Source organism: Mytilus californianus, unplaced genomic scaffold, assembly GCF_021869535.1.
Source record: "Mytilus californianus isolate M0D057914Y unplaced genomic scaffold, xbMytCali1.0.p SCAF_15, whole genome shotgun sequence".
In the NCBI taxonomy this organism is placed as follows: domain Eukaryota; kingdom Metazoa; phylum Mollusca; class Bivalvia; order Mytilida; family Mytilidae; genus Mytilus; species Mytilus californianus.
In genome coordinates, this window is record NW_026262637.1 from 10,654,926 (window position 1) to 10,675,230 (window position 20,305).

The 20,305-nt window shown below is 31.9% G+C and overlaps 1 protein-coding gene across 4 annotated transcripts in view; it reads right to left on the reverse strand.

Annotated features, from left to right (window-relative positions):
- The window catches only part of LOC127725376 (glucose dehydrogenase [FAD, quinone]-like), an 86,770-nt gene that overhangs the window by 54,983 nt on the left and 11,482 nt on the right, over positions 1 to 20,305 (reverse strand). For 2 of the 4 annotated variants that reach the window (XM_052232306.1, XM_052232307.1), the window contains exons 4-10: positions 17,213 to 17,341; positions 15,057 to 15,178; positions 13,268 to 13,435; positions 12,929 to 13,079; positions 9,312 to 9,475; positions 6,183 to 6,357; positions 5,248 to 5,473 (exon numbers count right to left, since the gene is read on the reverse strand). In XM_052232306.1, coding sequence (XP_052088266.1) covers positions 5,248 to 5,473; positions 6,183 to 6,357; positions 9,312 to 9,475; positions 12,929 to 13,079; positions 13,268 to 13,435; positions 15,057 to 15,178; positions 17,213 to 17,341 — 1,135 coding nt within the window. Of the gene's footprint in view, positions 1 to 1,809; positions 4,382 to 5,247; positions 5,474 to 6,182; positions 6,358 to 9,311; positions 9,476 to 12,928; positions 13,080 to 13,267; positions 13,436 to 15,056; positions 15,179 to 17,212; positions 17,342 to 20,305 lie in introns of those variants that run through there. The other 2 variants (XM_052232305.1, XM_052232308.1) reach the window with 2 other exon arrangements.

Below are 20,305 nucleotides of genomic sequence, written 5' to 3' on the forward strand. Positions count from 1 at the left end.
ACACTGCTACATTTTGTGAACGTACATGTATCTGGATCATATGTTGTTAGCTGATGTTTCTCTTTCTTTGTTTGTCAGGTTTGTGTTCGGATTTTTGGTGATTGCTGTGATCTGTTATACTTTGTGGTATTTTTTACAATTTTTGTCGTCCCTTGCTCTGTCTTTTCAAAAAACTGTATTGGTAACATAAATCTAACTTTGAATTAATAAAATAATATGTAAACTGTAGTATTAAGATACTGTTATGGAATGTAATGTAACTTATTAAAATAATAAAACTGAATATGCACCTCTCTCATGTTGTTTAATTTTAAATCTGATGCTTTATAAGTGTACTTTAAGATGTTAGTAAAAATGCATATTACAAGAATATCATTTTAACTGAATCCCGTGTAAAAAAATCTGACACTTATAACATTTACCTTGTTTAAGGTGGATCATCGGTATATATTTCCTCAGATAAAATTTTCTTATGCTTTATTTAAATGAAGATTTTACTATGCTTTCAAAAATATAATAAAAAGTATGTGTCACCGTGATATTTTTCAAGCTATAATTCGTGCAAAAATTACACAAATTTGCATAGATTGTTCATGAAAAAACGCATTTTTGTGATTAAAAAGAAATCTATGAGATAGAATTTTGAAATAAAATATGAAAGGATAGGTTTTATAATATGCTTTCAGAAAATAAAAAGATAAAATGGTGTCACCCATAACGTAAAGTCAGCTATAGAAGACCCCGACATGAAAAAATGTAAAAAATCAATTAAAAACAAGAAAACACAGCACGATGTATATTTACATCAATAAACGAAACACAAATATAACAGACAGCAACCAATGACTAGCACTGATTTACTGGAATAAGGACAGGCACATGCAAACTTTGGCGATGTTAAAGATGTTGGCGTGCACTCAACATTTCCCCTAATCTGGGATAGGGGTGTACATGTAACAGCAAAACAATTGAACAAACTGTAACAATCATTTTAAAAGGAAATGACTCATAAGATCAACACAAAGCACGCATTAAGAACCGATCTAAGAGTACTCGCAGTTACTAATAGCTAGTTCAAAGCCAGTTAAAACTAATAAATAATTTATGTTTTCCAGACTTAGATATCAATAATATCCCAATTAATTTATAGTAAATACATCATAAACAGTGCGAGAACATATGACATTGTGCAAAGCGAAATATAAGTATCGACGGGATTTAGGACCGCTTGTGTTAATAACAGTATTGCAAAACATATAAAGTTACGTTTTTAATTCTTATTAACGAAATACATTTAGTACAGTATCAGGTTAAAACTATCGGTATCAATTTTTTAGTCGATTGGCTTCTTGTATTTCCCTTTAGTTGCGCATTCAGTTGCTTACCCAAAAAAAAACCCATAGATTTCACGTTACCGCTGTAATAGAAAAAACATAACAATCAAAACATCATTCAAATCTTTTTTTATTTGTTTGTTTTTTTTTGTTTTTGTCGTACTATAAACCGATAAAATCAATTTTGCTTTTGGAACAACATCTTTCATTAGTATTCTATTTTATGCATGAACTGAAAGCGCTACATCCCCAAGAATTATGCAAAGTTCTATTCCTCGGTTACCCTCGTGTGTTTTCGTTACTAGTATTTCATTCATCGAGGCACCGTGTTTTACCTTTGATTTGCACATGGAATCACAAATATTCATCATGACCAAAACTTGTTTACATACTTAACTTCTGTTTAACCAAGAGTTATATGTCACATTTGTATATACAAACCAATATTATCATTTTTGTAAGTAAGAAAGTAAAGTAAGTAAGTAAATAGTTTATTACAGTGTCACAAAATCTAATATTATACATAATATATTATACAACAGATAAAAGCAGCATAAAATATATTAGAGTCCTGCCTTAAAAAGACATATGAGACACTTTAACCTTATGGCATTAAATGCATACACAATTTTAAGATCATTTTCAAAATTAAAAATGATTAAAAAGTAATTAAATAATCAAACAAATCAAAGTCTTTAAACTCTTTAGTTGTTATGAATTTATCTTTCTCCACTTGAACATAAAATGCATGGTTTTTGCTAATAAAAATTTAATGTCGTCACAGCTCATGATAAAATTAAATTCACACTCAAGCTAATAAAAACATCATTTGATAGAATAGATGAATTAAAAGGTTCCTCTCTCAAGTCCGAATAAAAATAACAGTTCATCAAAAAATTTTGCTCAGTTGCAATTGTATTCATATTACAAAATTGACAATTTCTTTCACTTAAAGGTGTAACTGGTCTAGAGTAACATCCTGTATCAATAGCGAGTGTTAAAGAGCCACAACGAATGTTTGATAGAGTTCTACGGTTGTCTTTAAACTCTGTAGATTTCCCAGAACTGCTTGGTTGAAGATATATTGTGTACTGTCTGAACGTTCTATTTCCATGTTCACAGTTTCAATCGTTAGATAAGTCATTTAACAAATTTTCAGCATCTATACTGTTTAACTTGTCCTTTGAAATACTAACTTTTTGCCGGGTTGTCATATTTTGAGCGTTCATCAAACAACTAATTTCAGATCTTCGAATGAATTCCAGTACACGAAAATGCCAGGAGCGCTGTTTTGATTTACTCGATTCGTGTATCACTTTTACAAGTCTATTTTCATCTAAATTAGTATGTTTGAAATACATTCTCAAAACTTCAACATTGTGTTTAGTCTCTACCGTAGACCATCCCATGTCTCCACGTATAGCTAGATTTGAGGGTGTTCTTGAAAGCACATAGGTAGTATCGGCACGCTTTGTTTTGAACAGTTTCTAATTGTTTGTGTTATGATATGCCCCAAATACTAGTACTCGATTCATATTAGAAAGACTGAGCAAGACTTTTACATCTATACTACTAAAATAACGAGGTCCAGTTTGTTAGCCGGCATGACGTAAACACGACGAATCAAAGAATTAAACTTTATATATAACTTGTATAGGACAATAGTGTTGATTAAAAATTACACCATTCAAGGCCCTTTTGTTTTCCACATAATTAATATTACCAATAATTAACAAGTTTCGGGTCGAATCCGACACCGATACCAATAGTATATACTATATGTCACATGTATGTATGTTTTGTATCTTCCTCCTTTAATAGGAGCACCACCATTTGTTATTATGTAAAGGATGGCATTTAACACACGGTATTGGTACAGATCTAATTTGAGCATTTCACTACCAAGTTTCCCAGCCTGGCCGTAACGGGTCTTCCTACCAGAAAGATAACCTTCACCCCAAAAATTAAAAAAAACGCAATAAAACAAACGAACACACACTCACATAAAATATAAAAAATGCAAAATATAAAAAAAACAAATATATGTAGTTTCCGGTTGTATTCAAGTAATAAAAACTGGACAGGTTCAAACAGAAAGATTTTGAAAGTAGAGAAAACTGTGAACCTTATAATCAGCATGACAATACGAATACGTAAAATCCAGGCAAAAAATAAGGCGTAGGTACTTTAATTCAGTCACGGACCCGCTATATCGCGGGTGTGTTCTAGTAGTTTTGTAAAAATGTCATAGTCCATACCGCTACATTAAATGAACTTTGTATATATAGTGCAGAGAGTGCTCTACGTGTATTAAGAAAATATAAAAAAAGTAATGTATTCTTTTAAATGGTCAATAAATATCGACTAGAACATTTAAACAATGTCAAATGTAAATAATTTATGCATGAATGTCATATACCTTATAGTTTGACCATGATAAGCATATTCGTATTATCGAAAAATTAGTTATAAAACTTAATAATGTTGAGCTAACTTAAGGATTTAATTGAAAAATATCACCTTATTGACTATAATTTGCATGTATCAATTGCATTTAAAATCTTAATTATTAGAAAATTCTTCAAATTTAATTTTATCTAATCATAAAGAATATAAATTTGACGCAAAATAATATATATTGTTATGTCGCGTCATGTACAAAATGTGTGATATATTTCTTTTCATATTGTTACCCTTATTGAATAGTAAGAAATACATGGTCAATTCCTGAAACTCATATTCCTCATTTACTATATAAATTAGTATCTGTTAAGCACTGACACTATTCAGTCAATAATAGTATTGTTCTTTTATTCACAAGCATATCATTTGGTTGGTACATTGTTCATAGTATTAATAAGATAAAGTATGACTACTACAGTCTAAGCTGTTTAATCTGCTTCCTAAATTTGCTGACTGTATCCTTGCCACGTATAAGATCAGACGCCTTTTCACCGATCATTATTGTTGGTGCATTTGTATTACCAGACGTGACATGCCTCATCACTGATGCGTCGGCAATACGTAAACTTCTTATACCTTTCACTCTTGAGAAAAGAAAAGGTAAACCATATTTAGATTATCATACTAAACGTTATTAATTTAAAAATTAAACTAACAACTTTTTTTCTTTAGGTCGGCTGAATTTAAATAGGAATATCCTTTTCTGCTGTTAACCCTACTGCCTGTCACGACAAGATGAAAAAACACATGCATTGTACAATCATGAAAAAAAAATGTGTTCAATATTATCAACCTGCTAACAATGCGTAGTATGTGCGTTTAAGGGGTGGGATTAAAATGTTAGCAAACCCTGATCTGATAAAGAATTTAATGTAACATGCACAGCGGTATGCAATTATGAGAAACATAACATAGGCCAGAAATTAATATATTTAATATTTGTTTTACATGTAAAACCAATGTTAAACGCTTCAGTCTATTGAAAATACATGTTTCTGAAATATACACGTCTGAGTTAAGCTGCCCAAAATGTCGTTCTGTAAATATCAATACTTATATACACAAAATTAATTGTATAGATGATTGTCTGTCATTTTGGAAATCATACACAATACCTATATAATAAAATTCAACATTCTCATTCCTGCAAGATTAAATTGGCATAAAAGGAACACGATATGTTATATTAATTTGTTTTATTAAAATGTTTCGTTAAATTAAAAATCATGTCAGTGGGTATTTTGAATTATGAATATTAAGTATAATAAACACCACGCGTCACGTTTAGTCGTCTCCGAAATTGAAACAATAATGTACTTTTTAAATATAAATTATCATCAAATAATACTTATTAAATATATCAACTATAGATATTTAAAATTAATAAAGCGAACATTAGTTAAAAAAACGCACTCTTGTGAATGTTGAGTTATCAATTAACAGACAATACCTAAGTTTTGTATCAACAACTGAGGTTTGATCATTTGTGCTGCCGATGCGACATGTACATGTCGGATGATATGCTGTTACAGAATAGTGACGTATCAGACATTCCCAGTATGCATCACTATCAAACTCTTCCTTATCACACACACCTTCATAGTCAAGTCTGTTAAGAGTTGCACCTATTTCTTGGAAGGGTTTTGTTTTGACAATACTTTGTACTTTTCGCACAGCTATATGAATTAAAAATGAAATATGATTATGTTTTCTTCAAAGAATGTTTATTTCTTCCAGGAAAATACATTTTTCTTTTAAAATAACGTACAGTAATTACATGCTTTATTATATTTATGTTATTATACCAATCGATACTAAAATCTCTTCAATAGTAAAACAACACATTAACGCATGGACATAATATCATATCTTTACCCTTAACATACGCAACATCATATCCAAATTTCTGGGCTTTTTATGCGTTGTTTGTGGTCTATTCACAAACAAAATAAGTACTTATATTGATATAACATTCATGCATAACATGCCCAGGATCATGTCGATTATCTCTTCACCATATAATTTGGTTTCTAACAAAAGATATAAAACGTTATATCTAAGATACTAGTATATGTTATATAAAAGGGTATGGGAATCTCATTGAATTGATCATTGATCATTGAATGATTTGTTGTAATCGTTAATACATGAATGCAGCTTCTTTTATTTAAAGTAAAATGTTAATCTGTGGTATCTTTATTGTATTGTCATTATTGAAAATCAAAATCAAAGCGACAGCCATTATGTTTTGTTCTTAATTAGGCTTATAAAAGCGCAAACCTCACTGCAAGGCATGATTGTGTGTGCTGCTTATATTAACCTTTAATTGTAAACACAAATGCAGCAATATTGAGACACGTACTACTAATTTCCACAGATTCATACCTTCAATAAGAATATTCACATCATCTTGTTGTGACAGATAATTCGGATTAATCAATGGATGATCGAATGGGTCTCTACTTTTAAGTTTGATACTTCCAATACTCTTTGGGTGCAATAACATTGGAAAGATGAGTATTTCATTGTCATCTGATCGACGCGCTGCTACTTCCAATACCTGTTGAATCGTGTCATAAATTTATAAAATAAGAAGATGTGGTATGATTGCCAGTTAGGCAACTATCATCCAGACACCATATGACGTAGATGTTTGCAACTATAAGTCACCGTAAGGCCTTCAATTGATTGGTCAATGTACAAAACAATAATCGAACAAGAAATATGTTACAGCAACAACAACCAATGAGTTACAGCACATACAAAATATAATATGGCTTGGTTAAACATGTTTGCAGGTGTTCAACACTAGCTCTTCACTAGGACAGTAGTGTAACAGCACAACAACGATCAAACTGTAATTAAACAGATCATCTGAAATATGCTGAACTAATCAGATCTGTACACAGTACAAAAACAGATAAAGAAAGCTAAAGACACTAAGTACAAATCTAAGAGTACCGGCAGTTACCGAAGGCTAGTTCAAAGCCAATAGCAATAAATAAAAATTCCAAAAGGAAAGTATTCAGTGCTATTGTTCTTACTTAATAATGATCAATGTATGATATCAATATATTGTCGAAGACAACATATAAATCAATACAATTGCTATGGGTAAAGTGAAAACTTAAAAATACAGTCTTTGTGTCTTTGTGTTTTGTTAGTTTTTGTGTGCTTTGTATCGATCTGATGAATTATGCCGTGTTCAACTGTCTTTTCTTAATGTATACTATATTTGTTTTTTGTTTATTGTTTTGTACATAAATCAGGCTGTTAGTTTTCTCGTTTGAATTGTTTTATATTTTCATTTCTGGGACTTTTATAGCTTTCTATGTGATATTGGTTTTGCTCATTGTTGAAGGCTGTATTGTGACCTATTGTTGTAAACGTCATTTGCTTTCTGGCAGAGAGTTGTCTCATTGGCAATCATATCACAACTTTTTTTATTTTTCTATATAAACCAATTTTACACCTGATTATTGCTTATTTGTATTGTTCGATTTTCCTTTTTTGTTTCCGGTAGAAAAGGCAGACAATAACAGGAATGAACGAGCCAAGAGACAAACAAACAAACAGAAAAACAACCTTCCTAAAAACATTGAACAGAACAAAAAAAAAAGTGTTTATTGCACGCCAAAATATTTCCTGATTTTTTTGTTATGCATTGCGAAGTCAGACATAACCTTGGCGAAAACTTTTCATTCCAAGAATTCTTAATTTAAATATCTGGGTATAAATGTGATCCATTTTGGTTAATGCAGTATATATGACGTTTAATTTTGAGTTATACAATTGTGAAAGTGAGGTAGATAAAAGTTCATTGATTTTAATAGATTACTGTTCATCGCTAAACTTATCATCCCTTTCAGCACATTCTAACAGTTGAATCTTTTTTAATAAAGAGATTCGACAGTTCTAACCATGGCATTTTGGTTTTATCAGGTATAGGGAACATAAAGATTATGTGCAGTAAAGTTGTCTGGATAACAAGGGAGAGTATTAAGCTATTTTTTTTTTGTCTGGTCCTTCTTGACCACTCGGCCTACATGGCCAAACAAACAATTAAATTGTATTGAGTTACATCTAAAAATTGACAATGGGGTCGGTTAAGAACTAAACTCTTCGCCAAAAAGAGATAATTTTAGCTTCCCATTGTGAAATTTCTATTTCTATGTAGCAGCATTCCAGCAGCACCTGCATATGGAGTATATATCTCCATGTTAATACGTTAAACTAGAGCTCGCATTTCCTATCATGTTAGACTGTGTATGCTTACAACGAAGCTATCAATCCAAAGTTCAAAGCTGAAATCATCCCTTCGAACATTTTACGGACGAAATTCGAGTTGGTTGACCTTTCGAAGATGACGACGGAAATGTTCAAATTGTTGTAACCACAATCCCGTCCTCGCTTCATCGCACGTGACCTAACGAATAAAATTTATCACTCGGTTTGCACTTTCACGAGCAACAATACGGGTGCCACTTGTTGAGTAAGATCTGCTTACTCTTTCGGAGCACCTGATATTACTCCAAGTTTTGGTGGAATTCGTGTTGCTCAGTCGTAAGTGTTCTATATTGTGTTTTGTATACTTTTGTTTATCTTTTGTTCGTTTTTTCGAATACCACAGATTACAAAACACACCAGGAGACAGTTGGTATATGTTCCATTAATATGATTTCTAATTTGGAACACACATGTTAAAAATTAAACAAAGCAATCAAATATATACATGAAAGTATCCAGTCTTTTAGGGAATTTAAATCTTACATAAATGATTATCTTTATTATATATGCATTGGGTAGGATATTGGGATATTATTAGTTACATCGTGTGCTAGTGACCTAATACGATATAAATGGAATTTACTGACCCCATATATATCGTATTAGGTTACTAGCACACTGTGTATCGAATTTATCTTACCGACTATCTTACCATGTGGTATTTAGACCAGTGGCCTATCAAATTGTTTAATTCAAAACTTAGTATTAACACTTACTTCCATTTGTCTATACAAAAACAAATGCCAACAATGACAACTTGTTAAATGTGTTTTATGAATTTATTTCAATCCTCAACACCGTGTTGATTTTATAAATGGACGTAACACCACTACTAACCGGGTATTGAAATAAGCTCCGCATACTAACCTAATATGATATACACACAGACTTCACGCGTTGCTTTTAACCAATCATATTCCTAGAAATGTATAGGGGTAAGATGAAACAAATTACACTTCATTTCTGTCAATTTTCATTTATAACATGTTGAAACCTTTCGTCACAATAGTTCTATTAATACAATATATATATGGGCCAAGCCAACGTTGGAAAAACGTTTTTATTTTTAATTATAATCCTCTAAAAACTCATTTAAATAACATAAATAAGTCCACTAACGAATCTTATATCTAATGGTGACAAAACTCGCGTACAACATATTTTATTCTGGTATATGTGAGTAGTTTTTACAATAAAATGTCATAATAATACGGGCATATTACTCACCGACTCATTAAAATTAAATGTTAAGCCAGTATCAGCAGGTACGTCGTTTCCTTTAGATGTTCCACTGTAAAATTGTAGTTGATAATCAGGATAAAGTAAGGAATGGTTACCTTGGGTACTTTTGTCGAATAAAAGTCCTTCGTTACCAGCGAAAGAATATATTCCTGATAAAAATAATGTGTAAAGTAAATAGATATGATTTGTAAGCTGACATTTTACTTGCATACTATGACATTATTTTTGAAATTCTCCATCACTTGTTCGGAAAAAAATCGAACGAATATCAGTTGTAAACATCATCAATTTCGTTTGCATTCACCCTATATTATAAGGACACTTATTTTTTCTAGTGTTATTCTGTGTTCGATTTGATAAATCAAATATCTAATTAACCATTTTCTTGGACATATTTTCGACTCTATGAACCTGTTACGTGAAGGTTTATCAAATTCGCAAAATATATTGATATTGTATTTCTCCTGTATATTGCCTTTGATCTGTGTGTTTAGTGGGAAGAGGATTAATAGCAAATATGCTGAACTTCATAATTCAATATTAAGTGAATACCTAACAAAAAGTTGGAATGCGTTTCGTTTTGTTTACAACATCGAACGTTAAAGGAGTTTCAGCTCCAAATTAATGTCCATCATATATATTTAAAATCATCAATAGATTAATATATTCTAAAACGTAATAAAGAATTGCAACAGTTCCAAAGAAAGCAATACACAATGTCTTGAACATTTTGTGTGTATTCTTATGTTTAACTATAGACATGACTCAAGAAAACTGTCGATGTGACCCTGGTAACCACATACCTTTAAAAAGCAGACAGGTAAACATAAATACAAATATACAGATAGTATATGGTTGTTTTTTCTAAATTTTTTTTTATTTCCTTTCAAAGATACAAACTATATAGTTTAATGTAGATTATTTTCATATAACCTGTATAATACAGATTTGTTGACGGATCGAATCTATCGATTAAATCGTTCATCCTTAGTTTGAATTCTCCATATGATATTCGTTTCAATCACTGGACGTTCTGAGCAAAGGACCTACCAATCTCCAACAAAAGTTTAATTAACGGTCACATTAATAATTGAATAACCTAAATAAGGTTGAACTATTGACTTGCAAGCAAATTTATATCTGTGATGTGTTTGAGCTATTTTAATAAAATTGAACTAAATTGACTGCTAATAGGTAAATATCATTTCAATTTTCCGCTTTTATAAATGTTTATAAACAAATCCTATTTTCATTTTTTGAAAGAGTTTGATATAGCACCCTACGGAATCAACTGTATTATGTTTTGTTGTTGCTTTTTTTGTAGTAGGGGGTACTTAATGAAAATTAAAAAAACAATAAAATTACCAAACTCCAAGGAAAATTCAAAACGGAAAGTCCCTTAAATAAAGGCAACAGTGGTATACGGCAATACACAAGTCATAAATCGATTGAGAGAAAGTAAATCCGGGTTACAAACTAAAACCGAGGGAATCACATCCACTGTAAGAGGAAAACAACGGAATAATAGAAACACTGAAGTGCAACAAAAACAAACGTCAACATACAAAGAAACGAACTCTTTGATAACAACTGCCATATTCCTGACTTGGTACAGGACATTTTAATAAAACATGGTGGGTTGAACCTAGTTTTATGGCTAGCCAAACCTCCCGCTTATATGGCAATGTTAAAAAAGATCGCTAAAATAACATCACTACAGGACGCCTCCGGGTGCGGAAGTTTCTCGCTGCATTGAAGACCCATTGGTGGCCTTCGGCTGTTGTCTGCTCTATGGTCGGGTTGTTGTCTCTTTGACACATTCCCCATTTCCATTCTCAATTTCATGACAGAAATACAGCACAAACAAACACAAGAACACTCAGCACAGCATAACAATAAACATCTTCCATTAACGACAGCACAGGACACCACAGACAGTGACGTGTTTTTGTGACGTATATATATTCTTGAAATTCATACAATTATCTTATCAATACTTCTCCAAACAATTATCATGATTATGACGGTACTGAAAGGCTATTTTCAATTAATGCTGTGATGTCGTCATAATTTTTTGGACTAACACAACACTTTATCAACGGAAAATGGAAATTAACTCGGCTATACTGACAAATAAGACATATGTGAAATGTACCGAAAATACAGAATTCAAACCACAAACGATAAGACATAACACAATATCAAACCGAACCCACAAAAGAAACATCCTAACTAAAAAACGAATGTTGTCATATTAGTGAATATGGTCACGTTCGGTACTTAGTACACAGCTGACATAGATGTTAAACCACAATTTAAGACTGGGTAAAAATGTCGTTAGTTAGTTTAGACACAGATACATCGTATAGATCAACCGATTCGTGATGGTGTCCATAACATTTACGTGTAATATTTAATCTTTCCTCCTCACAACTCATTTTGAGCAGTTTTTGCGTAAGGAGCATACTCCCGTATATTAAGTCCGTATAGTGATAACATGCACGAGCATAACGTATCAATTGAGATATGTGAATACCATATGACGGAGCAGAGGGTATGATACTGGTGAGAAATGAGAAATTGATAATTTGGAAGTTGAAATCATCCCGTTTGTCATAGATTTTAGTGTGAAGTCGTCCATCGGTGTCAATATTGAGTAAAAGATCAAGGTATGAAGCAGTCCTTCTAGGATCAGTAGTATCCTTATTTTCAAGTTAACTGGGATTTAAGAGATGCAAGTACTGACTGAAAAATGGGTTATTCAGTGATAGGACATCATCAATATATCTGAAATTAAAATTAAAGAAATTTGCAATGTGCTTTTTCTTTTTGTCTTTTAGAAGTTCTGAATAAATTCTGCTTCATACGAGTACAAAAACAAGTCAGCCAGAAGGGTTGCACAATAAGTACCCAATGGAATACCGACTGTCTGTTAAAATATCAATCCTCTAAACTCAGTGTATTTTCAGTGTGGTTCTTCACAAAATAAGAATTATTATAACCCAAAACAAAACAATTATATCAACGATTCCCATTTCTATAGAAAAAGCTCTGTTTAATGAGATGGTGAAGTAGATCTTTCAATTGAACGTGGGGAATAGTAGTGTAAAGTGTAGACAAATCAAAGGTCTTAATGTTGCTGCAAATTTGCAGATATTGTGATCTAAGATTAAGCAGTAGATCTTTAAAAATTTTAAGAATCCACAATAGATTCACACCACTGGTTGACTATATCTCATCACAATATTTTTAACAATTGGCAAAATCAAAAGCTCAAAAACATCAAACGAATGGAATACAACTGTCATACTTCTGACTTGGTACAGGCATTTCCTTATGTAGAAAATGGTGGATTAAATCTGGTTGTAAAGCTAGCTAAACCTCTGACTTGTATGACAGTCGAATAAAATTATGCCTAATTCTTTGTGTAGTATTAACTAATGCCCCTTTAAGAAACATATGATACAAATCATTTTGCATTAGATAAAGACAAAATGAAATGAAATGAAAACAGGTTGAATGAGGGCTATTTTCAGAAACACCTATCAATACATTTTCATTGAAACAATGTTTATTTTTTTGTAAAACATATGTTTACTAACCTTCACCAGTCAAATAATATTTCAGAATATTCCACCAACTCTTTGTGGACTTGATTGAAACACTTAGTTCATCAGCAGTCTTATATTTCATAAAAAAGAACATATGATCTTCTAAATTCTCACCAACTGGTAGGTCTGCATGAACATTTATCTGTAAAAAAACGATCAAATGTAAAAAAAAATGCTGGAAAATAATTTCAAGTTTCAATAGACTAGTTTCCAAAATACCACGAAAAGAAATGCCGAATGGGTACAAGTTTCTTCCTATTCATGTATCACTTGTCAAAACTTAAGATAAATCATAAGATTGGCAGTGTATGAAAGAATTAACCGATTAACCTTGAGTTTTTCCAAGTGTTCCTTTGGTCCTATACCAGACAGCATTAGTAGATGTGGTGAGTTTACAGCACCCGCTGATAAAACAACTTCTTTGTTGGCCGAGAAGATCATTTTACGCCCGTTCTTTATCATTTCGATGCCGATTGCAATTTTATTTTCTATCAATATCTGAAAAAAAGATTCATATAATTTTATTTGGTTTTATCTAGTATCAATCATAACAATCTTTAAATGGTCAAACGTTTTTCCTCAAACAGCCAAAATCTATGTGCTAAGCCATTGTTTTCACTTAGTGTTCGTGTCTATCGTCTATTAATTATCTCAGTCTTCGGTCCGTAGACTTCTTTCAAAATTAGACATTCTTGTCAGTAATTGTGCAACTTTCCATCAAATTTTCTATCGTCGTTTTATCTAAAGTCCGTATACTCCTTTAAAAATTCATGTCACGAAACCGTCGGTAGCTCTCCCTGACAATATTTATAGTTTTGTGATAGATAACCAGATTTTACCTCAGTTGTAATACCTACTTGTTAATATTTGGATGATACTAATTATGTGATTGTGTAACAAGAACTTACAAAATGCAAGTGCGTTCAGCTATCAGTGCGACTGAAAGCAAATAAAAAAATCGTATGTCTTATGAAATTATCTGCATCCATGGTTAAACAGGTCGAAATCTTTAGAAGTTATCATCTTTCATTTCTCTTTGATTGTTATGTAATTTTAAGAAATGACTTGGTGAACGCCCCATTGATGAATATTCGAACCATTTATAATTTCGATATATGTGAGCTTAGTTCTTTTATAGATACAAAGATTTAGTATTGGATACGATCCATGTAAACTTATCGATCCTTTGAATAACTTATTCATGAATATTATCAATTTAACACAGAATTAAGATCTTTGAATATTTGTATTATCGGTATTAAAACATTTCTGATATTGATAATTCAAAACACAGCTAAAAATGTATTGGTGTACAGTTATGAACACTCTCGGTCCTACATCCTGTCGATACTTATAATTTTGAATTACACAAGGTCATATTATCCTCAGCCTGTACATGTTATCTTTACACTAAATTCGTTGGATGTGAATTAATTGATATTCTAATCTGGGGAACATGATTTTTTCATTAGAAGTAATTGGCTTTGAAATAGCTTTCAGTGACTGCGAGTACATTTAGATCTGTATTGTGTTTCTTTTGTCTTATTGTTAGTTGCATATGTTCTTTGTGTCGATCTGATCAGTTCAGCCGTTTTCTACTAATTTTTACAGTTTTATTTTATGTTGTGCTGTTACACAACTGTCCAAGGTTTAGGGGAGTTGACCTATAATTGCTTACATCAACGTCATTTGAGATCTGGTGCATAGTTGTCTCATTGGCAACCATACCACGTCTTTGTATTTTTATATTTATTCAATTAAAACACTTGTACATTACAAAAACGTTTTGTCTTTATATACTTAAAATTTCATCAAAATTAGGAATGTTTTCCTCTCAAATAATGCAATGGGAAACCCAATGTCGTGATCCTAACTCAACACATAAAACCCAAAATATTTTCAGGCAGACGGCAACCAAACCCAACCACTGTGCAATATACTCCGGACAGGTTCATAAAGAATATGACAGGATTTAAGCATTATTAACAGCGATCAAGTCTCTTTCTTAACTACGTGAATTTTTATATGAAGTGTATATGATTGAAAGAGTGTAGATTGAAAGATATATGCGATTCATTGATACGAGATGTTTTACAGTTTGTTTAGAATTTCCTCCTACCTTTGTTACTAACGACTGTGTACTGATATGTAAATTTGATCGGCCAATTACTGGTCTTAAGTATGCTGTTGCTGTGCCCCATCGTTGACCTCTTAAAACGTTTGACTGTATATGCGAATATCCTTCAAATAAGATTTTGTATTTGTATCAACGTTGACTCATTACGACAGATAAAAGTAGTCAGTACTTGAACCATCTATAGGTGTTGTCCCTTATCTAACCAATTCGCGTATTGTGACAAAATTTCCGTGGAATTAATTTTTTGAACAGTTGCTTTTCGATGAGAATTTCCTTTTCCGCTATATATGAGGATTTTATTCTTCATGCTTATTTGAACGTTTCATCGAATAGGGAACAGTTAGGGTCAATTCCTGCTGTATTTTAATTACAGTGTTTAAATCGTAAATTGTTAAAACTGATTTAGAAATTTAAATAGGAGTATAAAAGAGGTAAGTCACATTCGTGAAAAGGGAAGGGTATTGTAACTCGTGATGGCGTCCGTAAAATTTACGAAGGGATGATTTCAACTTCACCATTTGGAACTCTTGGCTTAATATCTTCCTTGTGAGCAGCAATCCTCTATCAAGGAAATCATGATAGGAAACACAAGCCCGGGAATATCGTATCAATTGGGAGATATATAATCCGTATGCAGGCGCCGCTGGAATGTTGCTACATAGAAATGGAAAGTTCACAATTGGGAAGCTGAAATCATCTCTTTTGTCGTAAAGTTATGTTTTCAACCGACCCTCATTGTCAATTTCTAGATGTAAGTCAAGATCTGAGGCAGACTTAACTGTATCTGTAGTATCCTTTATCTCTAGTTCGATGGGATAGATTCGTTCAACATAGTCACAAAAATTTGTATTATTTAGTGAGAGAACATCATCTATATAGCGGAACGTAGAATTAAAGGATATTGTTAACTTCTTATCTTTCTTCCTAAGAAGCTCCTGTATGAAGTCAGCCTCATAATAATAAAGAAACAAGTCGGCAAGAAGAGGGGCACAATTGGTTCCCATTGGAATTCCGACAGTCTGATGAAAAACATGTCCTCCAAACGTAACAAATATGTTGTCAATCAAGAAATCAAGCATCTTGATAATGTCAGTTTTAGAGAATTTTTTGAGTGATTCTTTACAAAGTAGGATAAAAAGCGTCTATATAATAAAACTAACCGAACTGTATTCAATTTAACATAAACAATTTGCAGTACACCGCATATGTGTTGTTGACAATTTTGACACAGTATTTGCATGTTTATATAAAGTTTTGCATTCAAGAATTTCCAACAAAAACAATGAATGAATATACAACAGTACCAACAAACATAGCTTTACTGTTACTTTATACAAAATTTAATAAATTTTGTCAATCCGAAGCGCTTTTTTATTTACCTTTAAACCCAAAAATTATAAAGCCAAGGATGTATAAAAAGTTAAATACTTGAGAAGCTATATGAATAAAAATGGACCTAAAAGTATGGACTAATCCACTTAAAATTAACTTTGCCTTAGATGGTTTAAATCGTAGTTTCTTTATAAATTCTGGATTTACAATCATCAGTAACGCTGAAACCAAAGCATTTAAAAACCAAGGATGTACACATACTTTTATAATAAAAGAGCTGTATAGAGTCGAAATATAGAAGTTTTGTTTAGTTATAATTAGGAATAACACTTAATTGCTTATTGTAGAGAGAAAGAAAAATTCTACAAAAAATCTATCACAATTGAAGTTTTAAACCGAAGTAGTTATATATGTTTTTTAAATTTGCTGCAATGTTGTTAGAAACTCATACTAAGGTCATAAAGCTGTAATAATGAACATTGTAGTACAGATTGGAAAATATTTTGAAAATGATACGTTAATTCAGTGGAAATTAGCCTTACCATTTGTATTTTCATCATATTGTCAATCAGGAGACCAAATGTTTCCTAGCCAGTCTGTTAAGCAAGTTATCACATGTTAAACCAGTGGAAATTATTCTAGAATTTACCAAACTATAATCATTTTCTTTTCTGTAAAGTGTAAACATGGCAAACGTCTGAGGATATAAATACATTTTCCCCGTGTACTTTGCAATGCAAAAGAATAAAAGAAACAAGTGCGATATGTAGATGAATTGGATACGTATCTTCATATTAAACTGATACCTATCATCTCTTCTCCGTTAACATCCACTGTTTTATAACCTAGTTCCGCTACTGCACGCTGGTAAATATTTGGCAGTGATGTTGCTTTGGTTTTAGTTAGTGGTAGATATCCTCCTGTGGAATGGTATGCTGAAGTAAGATTAAAAAAAATACCAATATTGATATATGATACATGGAAGTGATATAAAAATCCAAAGCAAACATAAAGTTGTTAGTACCTAAATTAAATTGTTATGAGTATATTCAATATTCAAATTGTCAATAAGAAGTATTGAAGATAAATAAAAACATAATTGAAAAGAGAAGTCAAAAATGATGGTTCTTTTCCAGTGCAACATCATTTTGTTCCAAAAGCGAAGACTAAAACCGATTTCAATGTGAAGGACGCGTGTTTTTTTAGGTATACATAAAATATCTTGGAAATTTAAACGTTGAGAGAGACTAAAAGCTAGGAAAGGTTAACACAAACCGACAAATCGTCTATGGTCATCTTTGTTCTTAAAGGGAAATCACACTAGTGTTTATACGCATCGCTCTCGGCGCCACTATAGTGTCGTGACCGTATTATGACGTCACCGTTTCGAGTCCGTCGTAAAGGTTGCTAATTTCTAAAATGGCGGCCCGCTCAAAGGGACGTTCACTAAATCAAGAGAAAGCAAATGACGTTTTGATTTAAGTGCAAAAAATGAAAATGCTACTCGAAACGGACAAAATGTATGGCAAAAAAATAGCCGAAAGTGGTCTTGATATGGTCTTGAATTACCTTACATTTGGGTTTAATTCAAATGAGTTACTCTCTTTTAATAAAGATATTATTATTATTATTATTATTATTATTGAGTTAGTATTTACATACAATACCATTTATACAATTATTTTTCTTAAAGGTTTATTAATTTCACCGAAAAATATTGTTAGATATGAGAAATATCAACATTTTTTGTTGATCTGGTCTTTATTATTTGTAGCGAAATCCGTCAGCTCAACTTTTTTTTGTAGAAATTTTTTTTTATTTACTGGAAAGTTTATATTTTCTTATATTAACATATTTATTGATCTCGCAGATTTTTTAGTTTCACGAAGAAAAATAAAATTTAAAAACAAAAGAGATATTTATAACACTTTTTGTCGATCATTTCAGTATAATCAAAGCGTACATCGGCGAATGTGAAATCCGTCCGGTAAACTTTTTTTTTTAGAAAAACATTTTGTTTTACTATGAAGTTTAAATGTTCATGTAAGATAACTATTAATATCGCAGATTTCTTAGTTGTATGAAAAAATATTGTAAAACAAAAGAGATATTACTAGTAACACTTTTTGTCGATCAGTTCAATATTGTAAAGCGTACATCAGTGAGTGTGAAATCCGTCCGGTCAACTTTTTTTTGTTAAATATTCATAAAATATAGTCTAATATTTCTAAGGTCTTCAAATATTAAAATAATCTATCAAATAACAAAAAAGTTCTGACTATTTATATCTCATCCGGTCAATACGGGCAATTGTTCTGTCATTAGTGTAACCCAACTGTTGGCAGCGTATCGTCGCGATGCGGTATGTGGGAATATACTGGAAAAAATAACAATATACCAAGAGTAACAGCATGTAAGCATACAGCTTCCGGAACTTGTAGTTTTCTGTCCAACAGAGGGATGTAAATAAGAACAATGAGTTTCGATGTTCCTTTGGTGTCAAACGCCTCTTTCTCTCTCTCTCTCTCTCTCTCTCTCTCTCTCTCTCTCTCTCTCTCTCTCTCTCTCTCTCTCTCTCTCTCTGTTTCTTTTTTTTTTGGGAAGGGGGGGTATGGGGGCACAAACACATGAACACGAGTGATTCGTAGAGTAATCATATTTGTTGAAATATCGAACGTTATATAAGAATAACGCCAGTTAAACATCACTGTAAAAGAAGCATACAAAATTTTACATCGGTTGCTGTCTGTCGAAATCAAAGAAAATTTAGCACCGTATTATATAGTACATTATACTCAATCTTCCTTTAATGCTTTGTACAGGCTTACATAATTTGGGCACAAAAAAAAATCATATTTTGTAGTATTTCTTCAAACTGTCAATTATAGCGAACTGTACGACCAGCAAGTTAAAAAATAAGGCCGCTAGACGTCAGAGCAATCTGGGAATATCAAACACTATGCCTAGTTATTTTTGTACTATTGATGACCGTACTGCCTACAACAACAACAACAAAAAATCCACACTGTATATTTGGCTTTACAAGACTCCAACAAGAGAAATATTTAATACACACACATGTATTTATGTAGAGTAACATGTCTTTCAGAGTGCTAATCTGTAACCATCACATTAAGGTCCGTCTTGTGAAAGAGTTTCATCTCATATAGAAAAAAATTTTGTGCTGATATTCATGTAATATTTGCCACTGAAAGTTTTGCAAAAATCAAGAAAAAAACGAAAACAAAAACAAAACAAAAACTAGTAGTTCAGATGTTGGTTCGTGTTCAGATCACTCAATGTGATCACTTGCATGTCAACAAACAGTGATATAGGGAGATTGTCAGATTCCGATCATGACTGTAAAGGACAACCATTTGTTTAATACAGAGGTAGCTGATTTACTCTTGATACCTTGGTTCTTTAAAAAAAAATGGCCAACATGATATAGCAGAGTGCTGAAAGTGGCACACACAATCAATCAGTTATTTTCCAATTACCAATCATTAATCAGTTTTGGCAAAAAAAAGTATATAGGCTATACCATACTGAAACATAAATGTGATAAAAGAATATACAATTCAAGAATGAGAGGTGCACCAACAGAAATTAGAAACTGCAATCTTTCTTTTAATTTCATCGGATCTCAGATCTCAAAATTTTAACTCTTACCAGAATTTATTCTATCTTACAGTATAACTCGGAAGTTTCTAAGTGGAACTCGAGCTTTAACTAGAACTCTTACTCGCATTAACATTCGAACAAAAAATAAAACTGGAACTTTAACTCTAAATTTAGCTGGAACTCGAACTCTTATTCTACATCAAAGATTATCCACACTCTCATTTGTCATCTGATAAAAAAATTCGTAAGGGTTCCACGGAACCCAATGTCTCGCC